General features: G+C 35.9%; 3 protein-coding genes across 3 annotated transcripts; 1 reads left to right on the forward strand and 2 right to left on the reverse strand.

Moving 5' to 3' along the window:
• Positions 1-405: 405 nt before the first annotated feature.
• On the reverse strand, positions 406-6,329 carry LOC140829282 (V-type proton ATPase subunit C-like). The gene is made up of 11 exons (XM_073192358.1): positions 6,056-6,329; positions 5,819-5,887; positions 5,564-5,691; positions 5,376-5,475; positions 4,797-4,864; positions 4,548-4,689; positions 4,185-4,301; positions 3,954-4,079; positions 1,787-1,870; positions 1,577-1,656; positions 406-842 (listed from the first exon to the last, which is right to left on the reverse strand). The coding sequence occupies exons 1-11, from the start codon at positions 6,173-6,175 to the stop codon at positions 746-748; spliced, it is 1,131 nt and encodes a 376-aa protein (XP_073048459.1). The 5' UTR covers positions 6,176-6,329; the 3' UTR covers positions 406-745.
• A 1,927-nt stretch (positions 6,330-8,256) lies between these two features.
• On the forward strand, positions 8,257-10,346 carry LOC140829283 (uncharacterized). Its single transcript, XM_073192359.1, has one exon. The coding sequence runs from the start codon at positions 8,352-8,354 to the stop codon at positions 10,032-10,034; it is 1,683 nt and encodes a 560-aa protein (XP_073048460.1). The 5' UTR covers positions 8,257-8,351; the 3' UTR covers positions 10,035-10,346.
• Positions 10,347-12,316: 1,970 nt separating this feature from the next.
• Positions 12,317-13,285, reverse strand: LOC140829286 (CASP-like protein 1F1). Its single transcript, XM_073192367.1, has 3 exons — positions 12,940-13,285; positions 12,738-12,861; positions 12,317-12,640 (listed from the first exon to the last, which is right to left on the reverse strand). Exons 1-3 carry the CDS (start codon positions 13,131-13,133, stop codon positions 12,416-12,418), a joined length of 543 nt encoding a protein of 180 aa, XP_073048468.1. The 5' UTR covers positions 13,134-13,285; the 3' UTR covers positions 12,317-12,415.
• Between the last annotated feature and the right edge of the window lie 409 nt (positions 13,286-13,694).

The following is a 13,694-nucleotide window of genomic DNA, read 5'->3' on the forward strand; positions in this document are numbered from 1 at the left end:
TGGTTACTAAATCGATAATTTCAATTTCAGTGAATGATAAAAATTAGGATGTGACACATGAGCCATGATAAGTTTATTATATTAATTATCAATATTTTTTACTGTATATGAATATTTACATTTTTACTAGAAAGTACGATAAACGTTGAATTTTGAAGATAAATATATTATTCTGATTTCAATTCCAATCTAGATTCGCAGCACAAAGAGACCAAGATCATCTCCAAAAGATTATTCTTTGTTGATTTTTGCTTGCCACTCATTGGCACAGTTCCTTGACGAAGGAATTGACGAGCATTGGGGGCCTAGAGAATCATATTCACCGTCATTCCAGTTACCTCAAAGGTTATGTTTTTTACCTTGGTGGATTCACTAGTCAATTTGCCTTGTATTCAAAGTTTGAGATAAACTAAAAAATGGAGTTTGAAATAACACACGATTTTATTCTATAATTTCTCATCAGTAATACATTCAAGGTCACAATGTCCCCATCACAATTCAAAGCCAAAATGGAAAGTAATCCTCAACAATTAATATTCTTATATCATACAAAGAGAATAGAAGTTAAGAGGGGTAAGGAATGGGGAAAGAATAACGAGAACACAATCAGCGGATCTTAGATAGGAAAACAGAGCCGAATAATTTATTTCATGATGATACAGATGCAGAACCTGTATCCTTTATTTCGAAGGCCGAAAATTACGCACAAGATATTTGCACGACAGAAACACAGTAACGCCTCAGCTTAAATAAGATTAATGGTAAAAGAGACGTAAGGATGTGCATCTGCATCGCCGCCAAAACCCGCAATCCCTCCGTCGTCATCAGTTTTCCAGTATGTGCTGCAATTACACAAGGAAGACAAATTACAACAGACAAAAGCTTTATCTAGATAAAAATTGGAAGATGTCAGAGACCATAACTTCACAGGATGGGACACAATATTTAATTTGCTAAACAAGAAAATGCCACAGATTAAATAATATAGTCTAGTTCTATATGATTAAGATGTGTATATTTTGAGTGTTTTTCGTTTTGATTTAGACACAGGAAGCATTTCCTATCATTTTTATCCCAATTTTTTTACCTATATAAAGGGCCAATCATTGATTATAATTCTAAGTAAAAGCTTAATATATTTTTGGCCCGTTTTGGTATTGTGTCGTGGAAATAGATCTTTATAACCTAAACATGTAAATTCTGTGTCATTGTGCACCGTCTCTTCACCATATGCCTACTACTTGAAATTCGATAAAACGATTATGCCAGTGTCAACAAGGAAAAATGGGACAAACTAGGCCATGTTATAACAAGTGCGGGACTTGAATTTGTCCCTGAAAAGAATTCTTCAAAAGTAAATTATGCGCTGATAATTACATTTAGTACTTCTCAATACCGATTTTAACTGAAGATACCAAATAGTGGCAAGTCGACATTCTGTGCAAAGAACATTCCCTAAGTTTAATGCGTTATCTGAATCAATGTCACACGCTTCTAAAACTGTTTTTTTTTTCGAAAGAGAAAAACTGCAAAAAGCTTGTGACAACTATAAAAAGCTTTCAGGCCATTGACGTACCTGTTTGAACTGTTGCACAGCGGCTCAAGAATGGACCGAACTTTCTTCTCACTTTTCAATGACGGTGACAACACAACAGACTGACATAAAAGGCCAAAACAAACTCTCGACAATAACGTGATGAATATCCAATAAGGAAAAAGGTAAATCAAATCACATTAAGGTCATAGGTATATCACATTAAGGTCATAGGTATACGAAGTTCATTACCAGAAATGATGGAGGCAGACCATATCGCAGAATGCTTTCACTAAATACTCGTACAGCACAGAAGTGCATCCATGAGCTAAAAACCTGCACAAATAGTGAAGGCTTAAAAAATTTGAACAAATCCAAAAGCCCAAATACCAATAATCAGGGATAACAAAATTCTGTTTCACTGATGTATGGTTGTATGTCTACAGTCTTAGGGTTGCGCTTCTTCTCGTGTTATGTGCATGTTAGAGGAGTATGTATCAGGGTTGCATAGACTGGAATCAAGCACATGTAGCATGCTGTGTGAGGAAAAGAAGTTAAAGACGAATATCAGCAGCACTGAATTGGTGTCTTTCCATTAGAGATGAATGACATAAATAGTAAAATGGTGTTGGAAGATACATAGTAGATAATTATCTGACTAGGATTGATAATTATTTGTATTTTGAATTTTAAGTTTTTAATTTGATTAGATTGCTATCAGATAAGGAAGTAAGGATGATAGAGTGGAATAAATACTTCATGTAACCTACTGATTTGTTTATCGATGAATCCGATTTCCACACCCAATATTCTATCTTCATTTTATGACAAAAAGCCATACAATTTATCAAACGAGCATTAATCAATTGAGCCCCAACAAAATAAAAATAAGAATCACAGTAATGTTGTGGGTTTGATTTTTTGGTCATTGCTGCAACATTAGCAACAACGATTGCATGTGTAAATTTGAGATTGCTTGTCAAGAAAATTGCAGAACTCAACCCAAAATTTCATTCAGTTTATAATTGGCAAATGCGAGAGTAGAATCACAAATCTAAAAAATTATGATCCAATTTACTGTTTCTCCAAATCCATGCTCAACCACTACTCCACCCACACTCCCGAGCATGCATGAAAACACACTATACCACAAGTAAAAGAGATCGACATGCATAAAGCCAAACTCAGTTCCAAGTCTAATACATTATTATAAGGTAGAAATTAAAATCAAAACAAGGCTGATTCTGTGCCCATTTTTAGTGACGATGTGGAGATAAAACAAAGTATGACAATAATGTAAAGACATGGATAAGGTGACAACACAGGGTGCCACAAATTTTTTAAACTATGATATAAGGCATTGCTAGAACATGGAGATAAATGTTTTTATATGTGTTAAGTGGTTTAAAAACACCTATTAATCAACCACGCTAAAATTCAAGAAGATATACCATTATACCTATCAATATATTTAACTATATAAACCCAATCACATTTTAAATTTGAAGGCACAGTTAAAACAATCAAATCGTTTGCTCGAGTGTCTATATTTAAGAAGCTGGCACAATATAATAGTATAATACCATGAGTGTCAAAATTTTCAAATCACTATTCAAAATAAACATAAAATTATTTATAAACTCATTCAAAGAAGTGTTCTTGACTAGGAATCGAATATAAAGACTCCGGGAAGTTGGCTGTAAACATGAAGAAACAATGTACATGAAATGAGAACAGAACCATGGCGTTTTTTTTCTAACATTTCAGTTTGTATCCTGAAATTCAGAAATAACAAACCAAATCCATTCCGAATCATGTTGGGCACACCAATTACACGTGGTTAACATGGTGCCCCAATTTTCTTTTTATTTTAATTTCTAAGACATGTGACACATGCCACAGGTTTTGTCTGAAGAACACTTGAAGTATGACCTTATCTTTAGAATCCTGTAAACATATGACCTGTACAAAAGCTCTTATAACTAGAGGAGTTTTTAAAATCTCTTTGTTGACACCTATTTGAGAGGACACGTGTTTGAATATATTGGAAAAACGACCAAGTGATGTTTGAAAGCACTTAACCATTAGCAAAGGATTACAATATTTATGCTTTCTTCGTAGCAATATCAACAAGGCGGAAATTTTGTTTCTTTAGTTCCCAAAAGACTGCTTTCACCGTTTTAGAAATCAGAGCACACTTCCAAGTGACATCTTATTTCTTTCTCGGCATGTTTGAGTAAATTGACATCTACGAAAGTATGATATCAGGGAATGTGGTTTGATGAGCTCCACTGCTCAGGGTATATCAGCCTTGATGAAAGAATGAATACCAAAAGTTTGTGCTCAATAGTCAATACCAAAGATACAAATGAGTGATCACCAACTTTCAGCAACTGTAGGAGGGAGCAGGACATGATACCTCTCCATAACTGGTATAGCACCACTGTAAAAGAGAGCTTTTCAACGCCTCCTGATCTTGAATCAGCTTTTCAATCTCCTGCTTTCGAGTTTCTTGAGTCTCTGAATTGTATTCAAAATCCCGAATCTAATTGCACAAGAATGAAACATATTATCAAGTTGATACATACAAAACATAGAGCTGCATTCAGAAGTGGAAAAAAATAGTATGTAGTACAATGCCGAAACTTACTTGGAAATTTCTTTCGCGTGCCTTAGTTCTAAAATTGTCAGCATCACGACTGAATAATGTTACAGTATATAGCACATATTCACTGTCCTCGTGTAGCTTCTTGGATGATCTGGGGACCTAAAGCAATTGCATGATTAAATACATAAAAAATAAAATCAGAATTCTCTAAAGCATACAGTCAACTGCTGACAACATATGACAGAACAATACTACAAACTAATGGTTCAGTAAGAAAAGATTAAATGCATGGGCATGCAAGTTTTCTCATGATATGTCCTAATCTCAATATGTAAAACACAAATCATGGCTGAGATATACACTGGGACGAAAGCATAATTGAGAGTAGGGACATAGGGTGCTCACAACATATGTCGTCAGTGTCTCGTAGCTTGATAACCAATCCTTCTGAGAATACTTTGGAACAATTGCAAGGAGAGTCGTTAAGTGTTCTGTAGCAATAACATCCTGTGGCTTCACCAAATTGGAAAGGTCACGGACAGCTAAGCTGCAATAATTATCACATTGATCAGTTCAACTGCAGGCATTTATTTCCTTTGTCTCCAAAAGGCACCACGATCAAAACTCTAGATTAAGTTCAGATCAAGCAATCACCTTCCAGCCTGTTTTCTGTTGATGGCATTAAGTTGGCTCCGCACATTGTTGTATTCCGAAACACGAACCTGAAACATAAAACCCACACGGTTATAACAGCTATGGAAGGGCTCGATCACGAGAAACTTAGGGATGCAAGTTTATCTGTCCGAATTATACATTAACCTAAAGGTTCAAACACAAGAAACAAACAAGAGAAATAAAATGTAGAATTTATTTAAAAAATATAGCAGTCCTAATAATTAATCTCAAACAGTAACTACAGCAGAGCTGTTCAGAATCTTTTACATGCCATATACGAGGATGAACTCCTAGGCCAGGAAAACACAAGCTATGGATGGTTCAATGGTAGAGTGAGTATAATCTGAGGAAGCCGCAAATAGCCTCAGCCTTAAGGAACTGCCATCGCCATACAGGTAAACAGAAGACAATTGACAATTGAGTCAACGTAATAGATATGCAGGGTTTTTAGTTTGCAACTAGTAAAACCAAGGCATCTTGATTCTTGACGTGGCCTGTCTACGAAAGCAAGACAAATAATTCGTGTTGTCAATAAACAGTTCAGAAACAAAATAATACCTTGAGATCATCCTCAATTTTGGCAATTTGCACATGAATTCCATCCACAATGTCCCTAAGCGGCGACATTGTCGGATATTTCGCCTCATCCCAAACAAATCTACAAAAAGCTCAAAATTTCACCCACGTCCTTCATCACGTTCTTACAAAATTCACATAAAATAAAAAAACAAGATACGACAGATTGCCTGGTGAGATAAGAGTCAACAGGAACGCCATCCACAGTAAGTGAGCTACTGACAACTCCGGATACCCTCTCCAACTCCTCTATCTGACGTCTAATTTTGTGCGATACCCCTTCAATAAAGTTGTTCGACTGCAACCAAATTTAAGCAAGAAATGAAAACCTAATGAAAAAAAATAAATAAATAAACAGTATTCATATTGAACAAAAATTAACTTTCTTACCAAAATCATATCATATTTTTTTTCCTAAAACTCACCTTCGACAAGTCGTCGCTGAGTGCCAATAGCGAATCTAGGGTTCCAATTCGCAGATTCGGAATGCTGAACTGCCCCGCCAGCCGCACCGAGAAAAAAAGGAGAATAAAGAAAAGAAAAGAAAAAAAAACTTCAGGATAAGAATCAATGATCACATAACAGAAACAGCACTTGCTCAAAGCTAATCCTCCAACTAGCACAGAACAAGTACGTGATTAAGCGTATGAAATTGAAATTACCCTGTACAGAGGGGTATCAAAGGCTTGTTTAGAGATGGATTCTTGGAGGCGACTCCATAGAGAGGAAGGTGCTGAGCTCTGCCCAACAGGGAGAGAAACCGCCCAGTATCGAGTCGCCATTAACCTCAATTCCCAATTGATCGATGGGCAGATAGATCGAATAATTGACAGGAAAAATTGAAACTTTATTACATAAAACCTGAAGATTTGGATTTTAGATGCCTTTGTATCATGTTTTGTGCTCTATTTTCACCACTATCCCTTTCCTTGTGGGAATATTTTTACCTTTAAATTGCGTTTGATTTGGGTGATAAGGTGGGTCACTCGTTTGGTTCGCATGATTATTTAATCAAGTTAATACCTCCTATGAATGATTAGGTTATATGAAGTGTGTTAAAATAATACTTCTTCACCTTCTAAGATTATTTATCCAACTCTTAATCCTTCTTATTTTTAATTTTACCCATCTCCTATATCCAAACTCACCTATCACTTCTTGTCATGACAGTCGCCACCGCCCCGTCGCCGTCGCCGTCGCCGTAGCCGGAGCCGGACTGCCGCCCCGTCGCCGTCGCCGTCGCCGTAGCCGGAGCCGGACTGCCGCCCCGCCGCTGTCGCCGTCGCCAGACCGCCGTCGTCCGTCGGACCGCCACCGCCACCGACAGTCGCCGGACGCCGCCGTCGCCGAACCTTTGCCGTCGCCGGAGTGGAAGAAGAACAAAAAAAAAAATAAAAGCAATTTTGTCCTTTCATCAAAAAATTCAAAATTATCATGCACTTAAAAATCATACCAAACATAACACCATATATTACATTCTTACAACAATCATTTTTTTTATCATTTACTTACTAATCATTAGTTTATCCTATTTTTCAAATTAAACGCATCTTTAAATTTTATTTTATCACAAGCCTATACTAAGATGATATTTTATTTATTTAATTATCTTAAATATATAACGTGGATGAGATGCTAATCAAGATTAATATATGTCTGGAGTTTAAGCCAAGATCCATGACGAACTCGCTAGACCCATTTCACCGTGTGGAGATCGGGTTACTAAGGAGGCCAATTGTAGATCCATCGAGGCCCAATTAGAATTTGGGGATTGTGAGTCAACCCCCGGTTGCTTTGGTATATATATATATAAAAAGAAGTCTTGTTTATCTACTGCTTCCCAAGACGCAAGTGCAGGACATTTAAGTTACTTTTAGTGACACTATAAACCATTTCAATCTTCATATTTTACTTATTTCACATCCATTTATATCATCTTTAAAGAAAAACAGACGTTTTCAAAAATAATTTTTTTATAGTATTTGGCTGAGGTAGTCAACCTAGGTCCACAGTAGACCTGCATCTAATTTCATGCAAATTGCAAACGTAGGTATCATTCATAACATAAATATTAATTAAATACCCTCATAACTAAATATCCCCAAAGTCAATGGAAACATTTTATATATTATATATACACACATATATAAATATATATGACTCGTGATTTCGCCTGTGAAAGCTCTCGTTGTTGAAGTCTCACATTCATGTTCTTGGTAACGAATGAAAATTTAATTAGCTTGTTGAAAAGAAAAATAGTGGCACGTATCGATCGACGATATTTCTCATTATAATTTATAATTTTAATTAAGCAAGCAAGATATAACTGCGATAAGTCAATCTCACAAGTACTAAAATCAAAGATCAAATAAGTGAATGCCCAGCCTGGCACCGCTATGATTGACCTCAATGCATCATTTGCTTAATCATCCATCCTTTTGCACTTGCTTTTCTTCGCCGGTGCGTGTAACTAAAGGTAGTGCCCAAAAATAATTAAAAAGTTACCATATGTATCTTTCTAAGTTGTCACAGTAACAACAGTAATAGTAAATGATTTAAAAGACAGGTCTTACGTGTTTATATTTATAAATAATATTTTTTTATTAAAATTTAAAAATCCATTAAATATATTTTAAATAATTCTTCTAGTTTTGATGTACCAGGATTACCAAATAATATGGATAATTAATTTAATTATAATAATGAAATTGACTATAAATTTATATACTCTTGAAATTGAATTGAATATAAATAATTATAATTATTTTGTTTAATGAGATTTGTATTTTACAGTACAAGACGATGCATAATTCAATAATTAATATCCCAGTTTGAAGTCCACGCTCTTTATTCGCGTCATCCATAAATTTCACATATTTCTTGCATATTGCCCTCCGGCCTTTCGTTGTGACCCTTTTCGCGCACAGTACCTCTTCCTCTCCGCCACCCTCCATAGTCATGAAAGAATCACCACAGGAAGAGCCCGTTGCTCCTATACTCACGGAAACTGAGGCTGTCCTACGCTCTCTAGTCGATTCCATTTCTCAAGTTCAAATCTTTAAGGGCAAATGGTCTCTGATTAAAGTCAAACTCGCCACTCTTGAAACCCGCCTCTCGGAAATATCTGTTTCTATCGCCGCCGCCGAGAACCCTCTTTCGTTTGACCTGCTCCAGTCACTCTCCGCCACCTGCTCCGCCGCTGCTTCTCTTGCTGCACTCTGCCGCGAACAAACGCTGCAGGGGGGGAAGCTGAGGACCCAGAATGATATCGACTCCTTATCAGGGAAACTCGATGCACATATCAATGACCTCGAAGTGCTTGCCAGGAGTGGTATTTTTTCCCCTTCTGACTCAACTTCAATGTCTACTGTTGAGTCAAGTCGACGGGAATCTGTTCGTACCGAGGCTAGGAACTTGATGACCCGACTTCAGATCGGGTCTACCGAGTCGAAGAACTCGACACTTGATTTGCTTCTCGGGCTATTGCAGGAAGATGATAAAAATGTATTGATTGCGGTGGCGCAAGGCATAGTTCCTGTGCTGGTGAGGTTACTGGATTCCAGCTCTTCTTCCGAAATCAAGGAAAGAGCGGTAACTGCTATTGCTAAAATCTCGACCGTGGACTCGAGTAAGCATGTTTTGTTGGCCGAGGGTTTGGTCCTGTTGAATAATTTGCTGCGGGTTCTCGAATCCGGAAGCATTTTCGCGAAAGAGAAGTCATGCATTGCCCTCAAAGCTTTGAGTAATTCGAAGGAGAATGCGAGGGCGATTGGGTCCAGAGGAGGGATTTCGTCTTTGTTGGAAATCTGTCAAGAAGGGACGCCGATTTCTCAAGCTGTGGCAGCCGGGGTTTTGCGTAATTTAGCTGTTTTTACGGAAATTAAAGAGAACTTTATCGAGGAACACGCTGTCTTGACCTTGTTAGCGTTGTGCAACTCCGGTACTGCTTTAGCCCAGGAAAATTCAATTGGGTGTTTGTGTAATTTGGTCTCCGGGGATGATGAGCTGAAGTTGTTCGTTGCTAGGGAAGTCGGGATCGAGAACCTGAAAAATATATGGGATTCTGCTCCCACAGCCCAGAATTTCGAAGTGGTTGTTCACTTGGTTAGGACACTGGCATCATGTTCTAATATTGCCGAGTTCCTTGCTGCAAATGGTTTTCTGAGTCGCGTAGTTGGAGCGCTGAGTTTTGGCGCAATGGGGGTCAGAATTGCAGCTGCAAAAGCTGTGTACGATTTAGCTTACAGTAGTAAAACAAGAAAGGAATTGGGAGAAATAGGATGCATCGTGCAACTGGTTAAAATGTTGGATGGTAAGGCGGTCGAGGAGAAAGAGGCAGCGGCAAAAGCACTATCGACACTGATGAATTATGCCGGAAATAGGAGGATTTTAAGGAAGGAGGAAAAAGGGATTGTCTCTGTAGTTATACTCTTGGATACTTCAGCTCAAAATTTGGATAAAAAGTATCTTATTTCTACATTAGCATCGCTTGTGCATTCAAAGAAATGCCGGAAACAAATCGTGGCGGCCCGTGCCGGCGTTTATTTGCAGAAACTTGTTGATTTGGATGTGGAAGGTGCTAAGAATCTGGTCGACAGTCTTGGCCGTGGCAAGCTGTGGGGAGTCTTTGCAAAGCATTGAGTTTAACGATGATCGTAGAAACTAGCATGTTGAAAGATCCATAGACCAAAATGACCATCATCAATACTGTTCATCTGTATGTACAATAGTTTGCTAATTCTTTATCCTTTTAATTTTGATTGCGTCAGTTTCTGTATTTTTCATAAATTGGTTAGAATCTGCAGTAGAAAAATAAAAGTGTTTATAGCGTAGTTGTTGATGAAAGACTGTTTGGTTGTTAAATTTCTTGGTTTGGTGAGCTAACTCGAGTGTAGATACTCTGTGTTTTCTACCAAAATTTATTAATATCAGTGAATCGCATCACTTTTAGCTCATGCTTTGCTGTATTCCTCACCTTTCTTCAACTGATACATTTCCTATTCCTATCTTTCTGATATTCTTTGAGTTGTAATATATCGGATGCATCATTTTTGGTACTATTTGCATGATCACTCATCCGGACACAATTCATGAACTCTGTGTGTATTAATTTTATGACAAAATATATGTGAGACTGTCTCATAAATCTTATTTTATGAGACGGATTTTTTATTTGGGTCATCAATGAAAAAACATTACTTTTTATGCTAAGAATATTTTTTTTTATCGTGAATATCGATAGAGTTGACATGTTTCATAGATAAAGATTCGTGACACCGTCTCACAAAAGACCTATTCTTTTCTTTTGTATATCTTATTTGACCGTTGTGGAAGTCTTTATTATGTGTGCGCTTAATTTATTGTGCATAATGACATTATAGGATGGTAAATTGCTTCTATGGTTTAGAAAATCCTTCTCGACTCTGTTTACTTTCTCAAAAAATATGGAAATCCCCCCATATAACCAAAGATATTGACTTATTGCATATATGTTAGTGATTATTCCAACCTTGGTCGGAATCACATTAATCCCAATTCAGATGGTTTTTTTTACAGCATCTCAGTAGCTTAAAGTACAATGGTTAAATCTGTTTTTTTTTTTCTAGCCCGGGAGATATATGTTATAATTGGATCTCAATCACAAGACATCGTTCCAAACTTTGAGAATTTGACGATTTCTTATGTTGAATAAGTATGTGGTTGTAGAAATGGTAGGGTTTTAGCATGTGCATTTGTCGTATGCATTATCAAGAATCAACACATCGCATGTTTTAAATTTATTTGTGAGTGAATATGACAAATATCTTAATAGTATGAGGAAATTATTAATTGTACAAATATTTATATCAAAATAGATTTTTGAATGATTCCAAAAGCTTATGAACTTCGAATTAGATCAACCAAACAAACACGTCTTGGGACATTTTTCTTTGTCCCGAAATTAATTCTCAAGAAGAACTGCAAATGACTCGGTACGAAATTAATGACCCTAAAAATTATAGTCCAGCCAAACTTCAGAGGTTATTTAATTTATTGAGTGAGTCTCATGTGAGACCGTCTCACGGATCATAATCCGTGAGACGGGTCAACCCTATCCATATTCACAATAAAAAATAATATTCTTAGCATAAAAAGTAATACTTTTTCATGGGTGACCCAAATAAGGGATCCGTCTCACAAATACGACCCGTGAGACCGTCTCACACAAGTTTTTGCCTAATTTATTTGTGCCCAACTAGCGATATTTAGTAGTAGTAGTAGTGCTGGTAAATAGTCCTACTCGATGAAAACGAAGTGATTCACTAACCAAAAAATTAAAAATAATTTTTTCTTATTTACAAAAGTTTGATAAAAACTTGTGTGAAACGGTCTCACGAATCGTATTTTGTGACATGGATCTCTTATTTGGGTCATCCATGAAAAAATATTGTATTTTATGCTAAGAGTATTACTTTTTATTGTGAATATCGTAGGGTTGACCCGTCTCACAGATAAAAATTCGTGAGACCATCTTACAAGAGACATACCCCAAAAGTTTAGTTCCGTTTCATCTCTTATAATTATTAAATTAAATGGAACCCAATATATTAAATTTCATTATACAAGAATTTCTAATTTTTTTTTCTATGTTGGTCTTTGAAAATTTCGAGTCAGGCATTATCTCGATATACATCAAACTACTTTTAACTATGATAACTAGTAGATAAATTATTTTCCTCATTTTCTTGGAACAATTAACAATCAATCTTTTTTCACAACTTTCAAAACACTGTCCTATTTTTATTCGGAAATTTATAAAAAAAAATAATAATAATCTTGGTTAAAAAAAACAAAAAATCCTCGATCAAACATGATAAATTCTCGAAAAAGAGAAGTTAAACATGTGGTCGAATTAATTTTAGCCTCAAACTATAACATCAAGATCTCTAGTAAAATTAAATCGAAAGAAACAAAATGATATTCAGATGAATTTATTACATATACCATTGAAACCATATATTTAAACGATCTTCGTACAATCCTCAAGCTTGGATTTGGTGGGAAGATAAATGAGCAGAAATAACCGTAAGGAACAAATAGAAAACGAGGCTTAAATAAGTCAAAATTCCTGAAATGAATAACTTGTCGCAGAATTTGGCAAAGTGATCACAAATTGGCAACCAACCTGCCCTCTCATCCCCATATTTCCCCACGTAACCTATCGCCGTTGCTGCCGAGCATCCACCCAACAACAATAACGTGATCGTCTGTCAAATTTTCCAATATTAACTTCTGCATGTATGTATGTATGTATGTATGTACAGCAATTTCATGAACGATGATATATGTAAGTTATTTACAAACCAAATCATGCAGGAACACGTAGAAGTAATTTTTCGGATTCACCCTCTTGTTTACGAAGAAAAAGATTACAAACACAGATGCAACTGAGCAGGCACATGCTATCAAATTCACGTAAGGCAAGAACCTGCAGTTTTACAAGAAAAAAAAATCCTCAACTTTTTTGTCATAAAATATGATATCAGAAATTAGATATGGTTCTTACCTGAAAGCGGGAGTATAGCTATAACGAGCATCGACTTGAATCCCATAAGCTACAACAGTTTGCTTGCTTGTGAGAACAACATAAGCAGCAGCTACGGTTGCGGCTATAACGAAAATTCTGAGTGATATTTGAGATATAATGAAGATTTTTTGAGTTTGAGTAGCTGGGATTTTAATTTTGTACATTATCCTCATAGTTTAAGGATGATATATATGAGCTTTTGAAGGCCAAATCTTGATTTAGAATATATGTGCTTGCTTGATAAATAGAGTTTGCTGGCTAAGTATTTATTTATAAAGGGTTGTGATAAATATTATTTATAAATTTATTTTTTAACTTTACATTTAAATAAAGTATAGTGGGTAACGTACCTATGTTGTGTAGTTATAGGTCAGCTGATTAAGTTCAAATTTTTTTTTTCTTTTTTTTGTGTATCTAAAAAATATACATTTTGACATAAATATATGGGAATTCTCCCTTTTATAGGAAACTACTTACGGGTGCTTCAATCGTTTATCTTCATATTGATTGATATTTCTCACACGGTAGGTAACTATGAACTTCATCGGATAGAGTAATGATATATTCAAACGAAACGTTTTGTGTAATGTTTGAGTTTTTTATTCCTCTCCAACTTAATGTATTTCTCTGTTGTAATAATTATTTTGGAATTGTCCGAAATTTAAAATATATTTAAATTCCATATACTAATTTTCTTATGGTATTTCTTCTGAAATATGGTGTGGCTTGCCATA

The sequence above is a fragment of the Primulina eburnea genome, chromosome 4 (genome assembly GCF_022965805.1).
Source record: "Primulina eburnea isolate SZY01 chromosome 4, ASM2296580v1, whole genome shotgun sequence".
Classification (NCBI taxonomy): domain Eukaryota; kingdom Viridiplantae; phylum Streptophyta; class Magnoliopsida; order Lamiales; family Gesneriaceae; genus Primulina; species Primulina eburnea.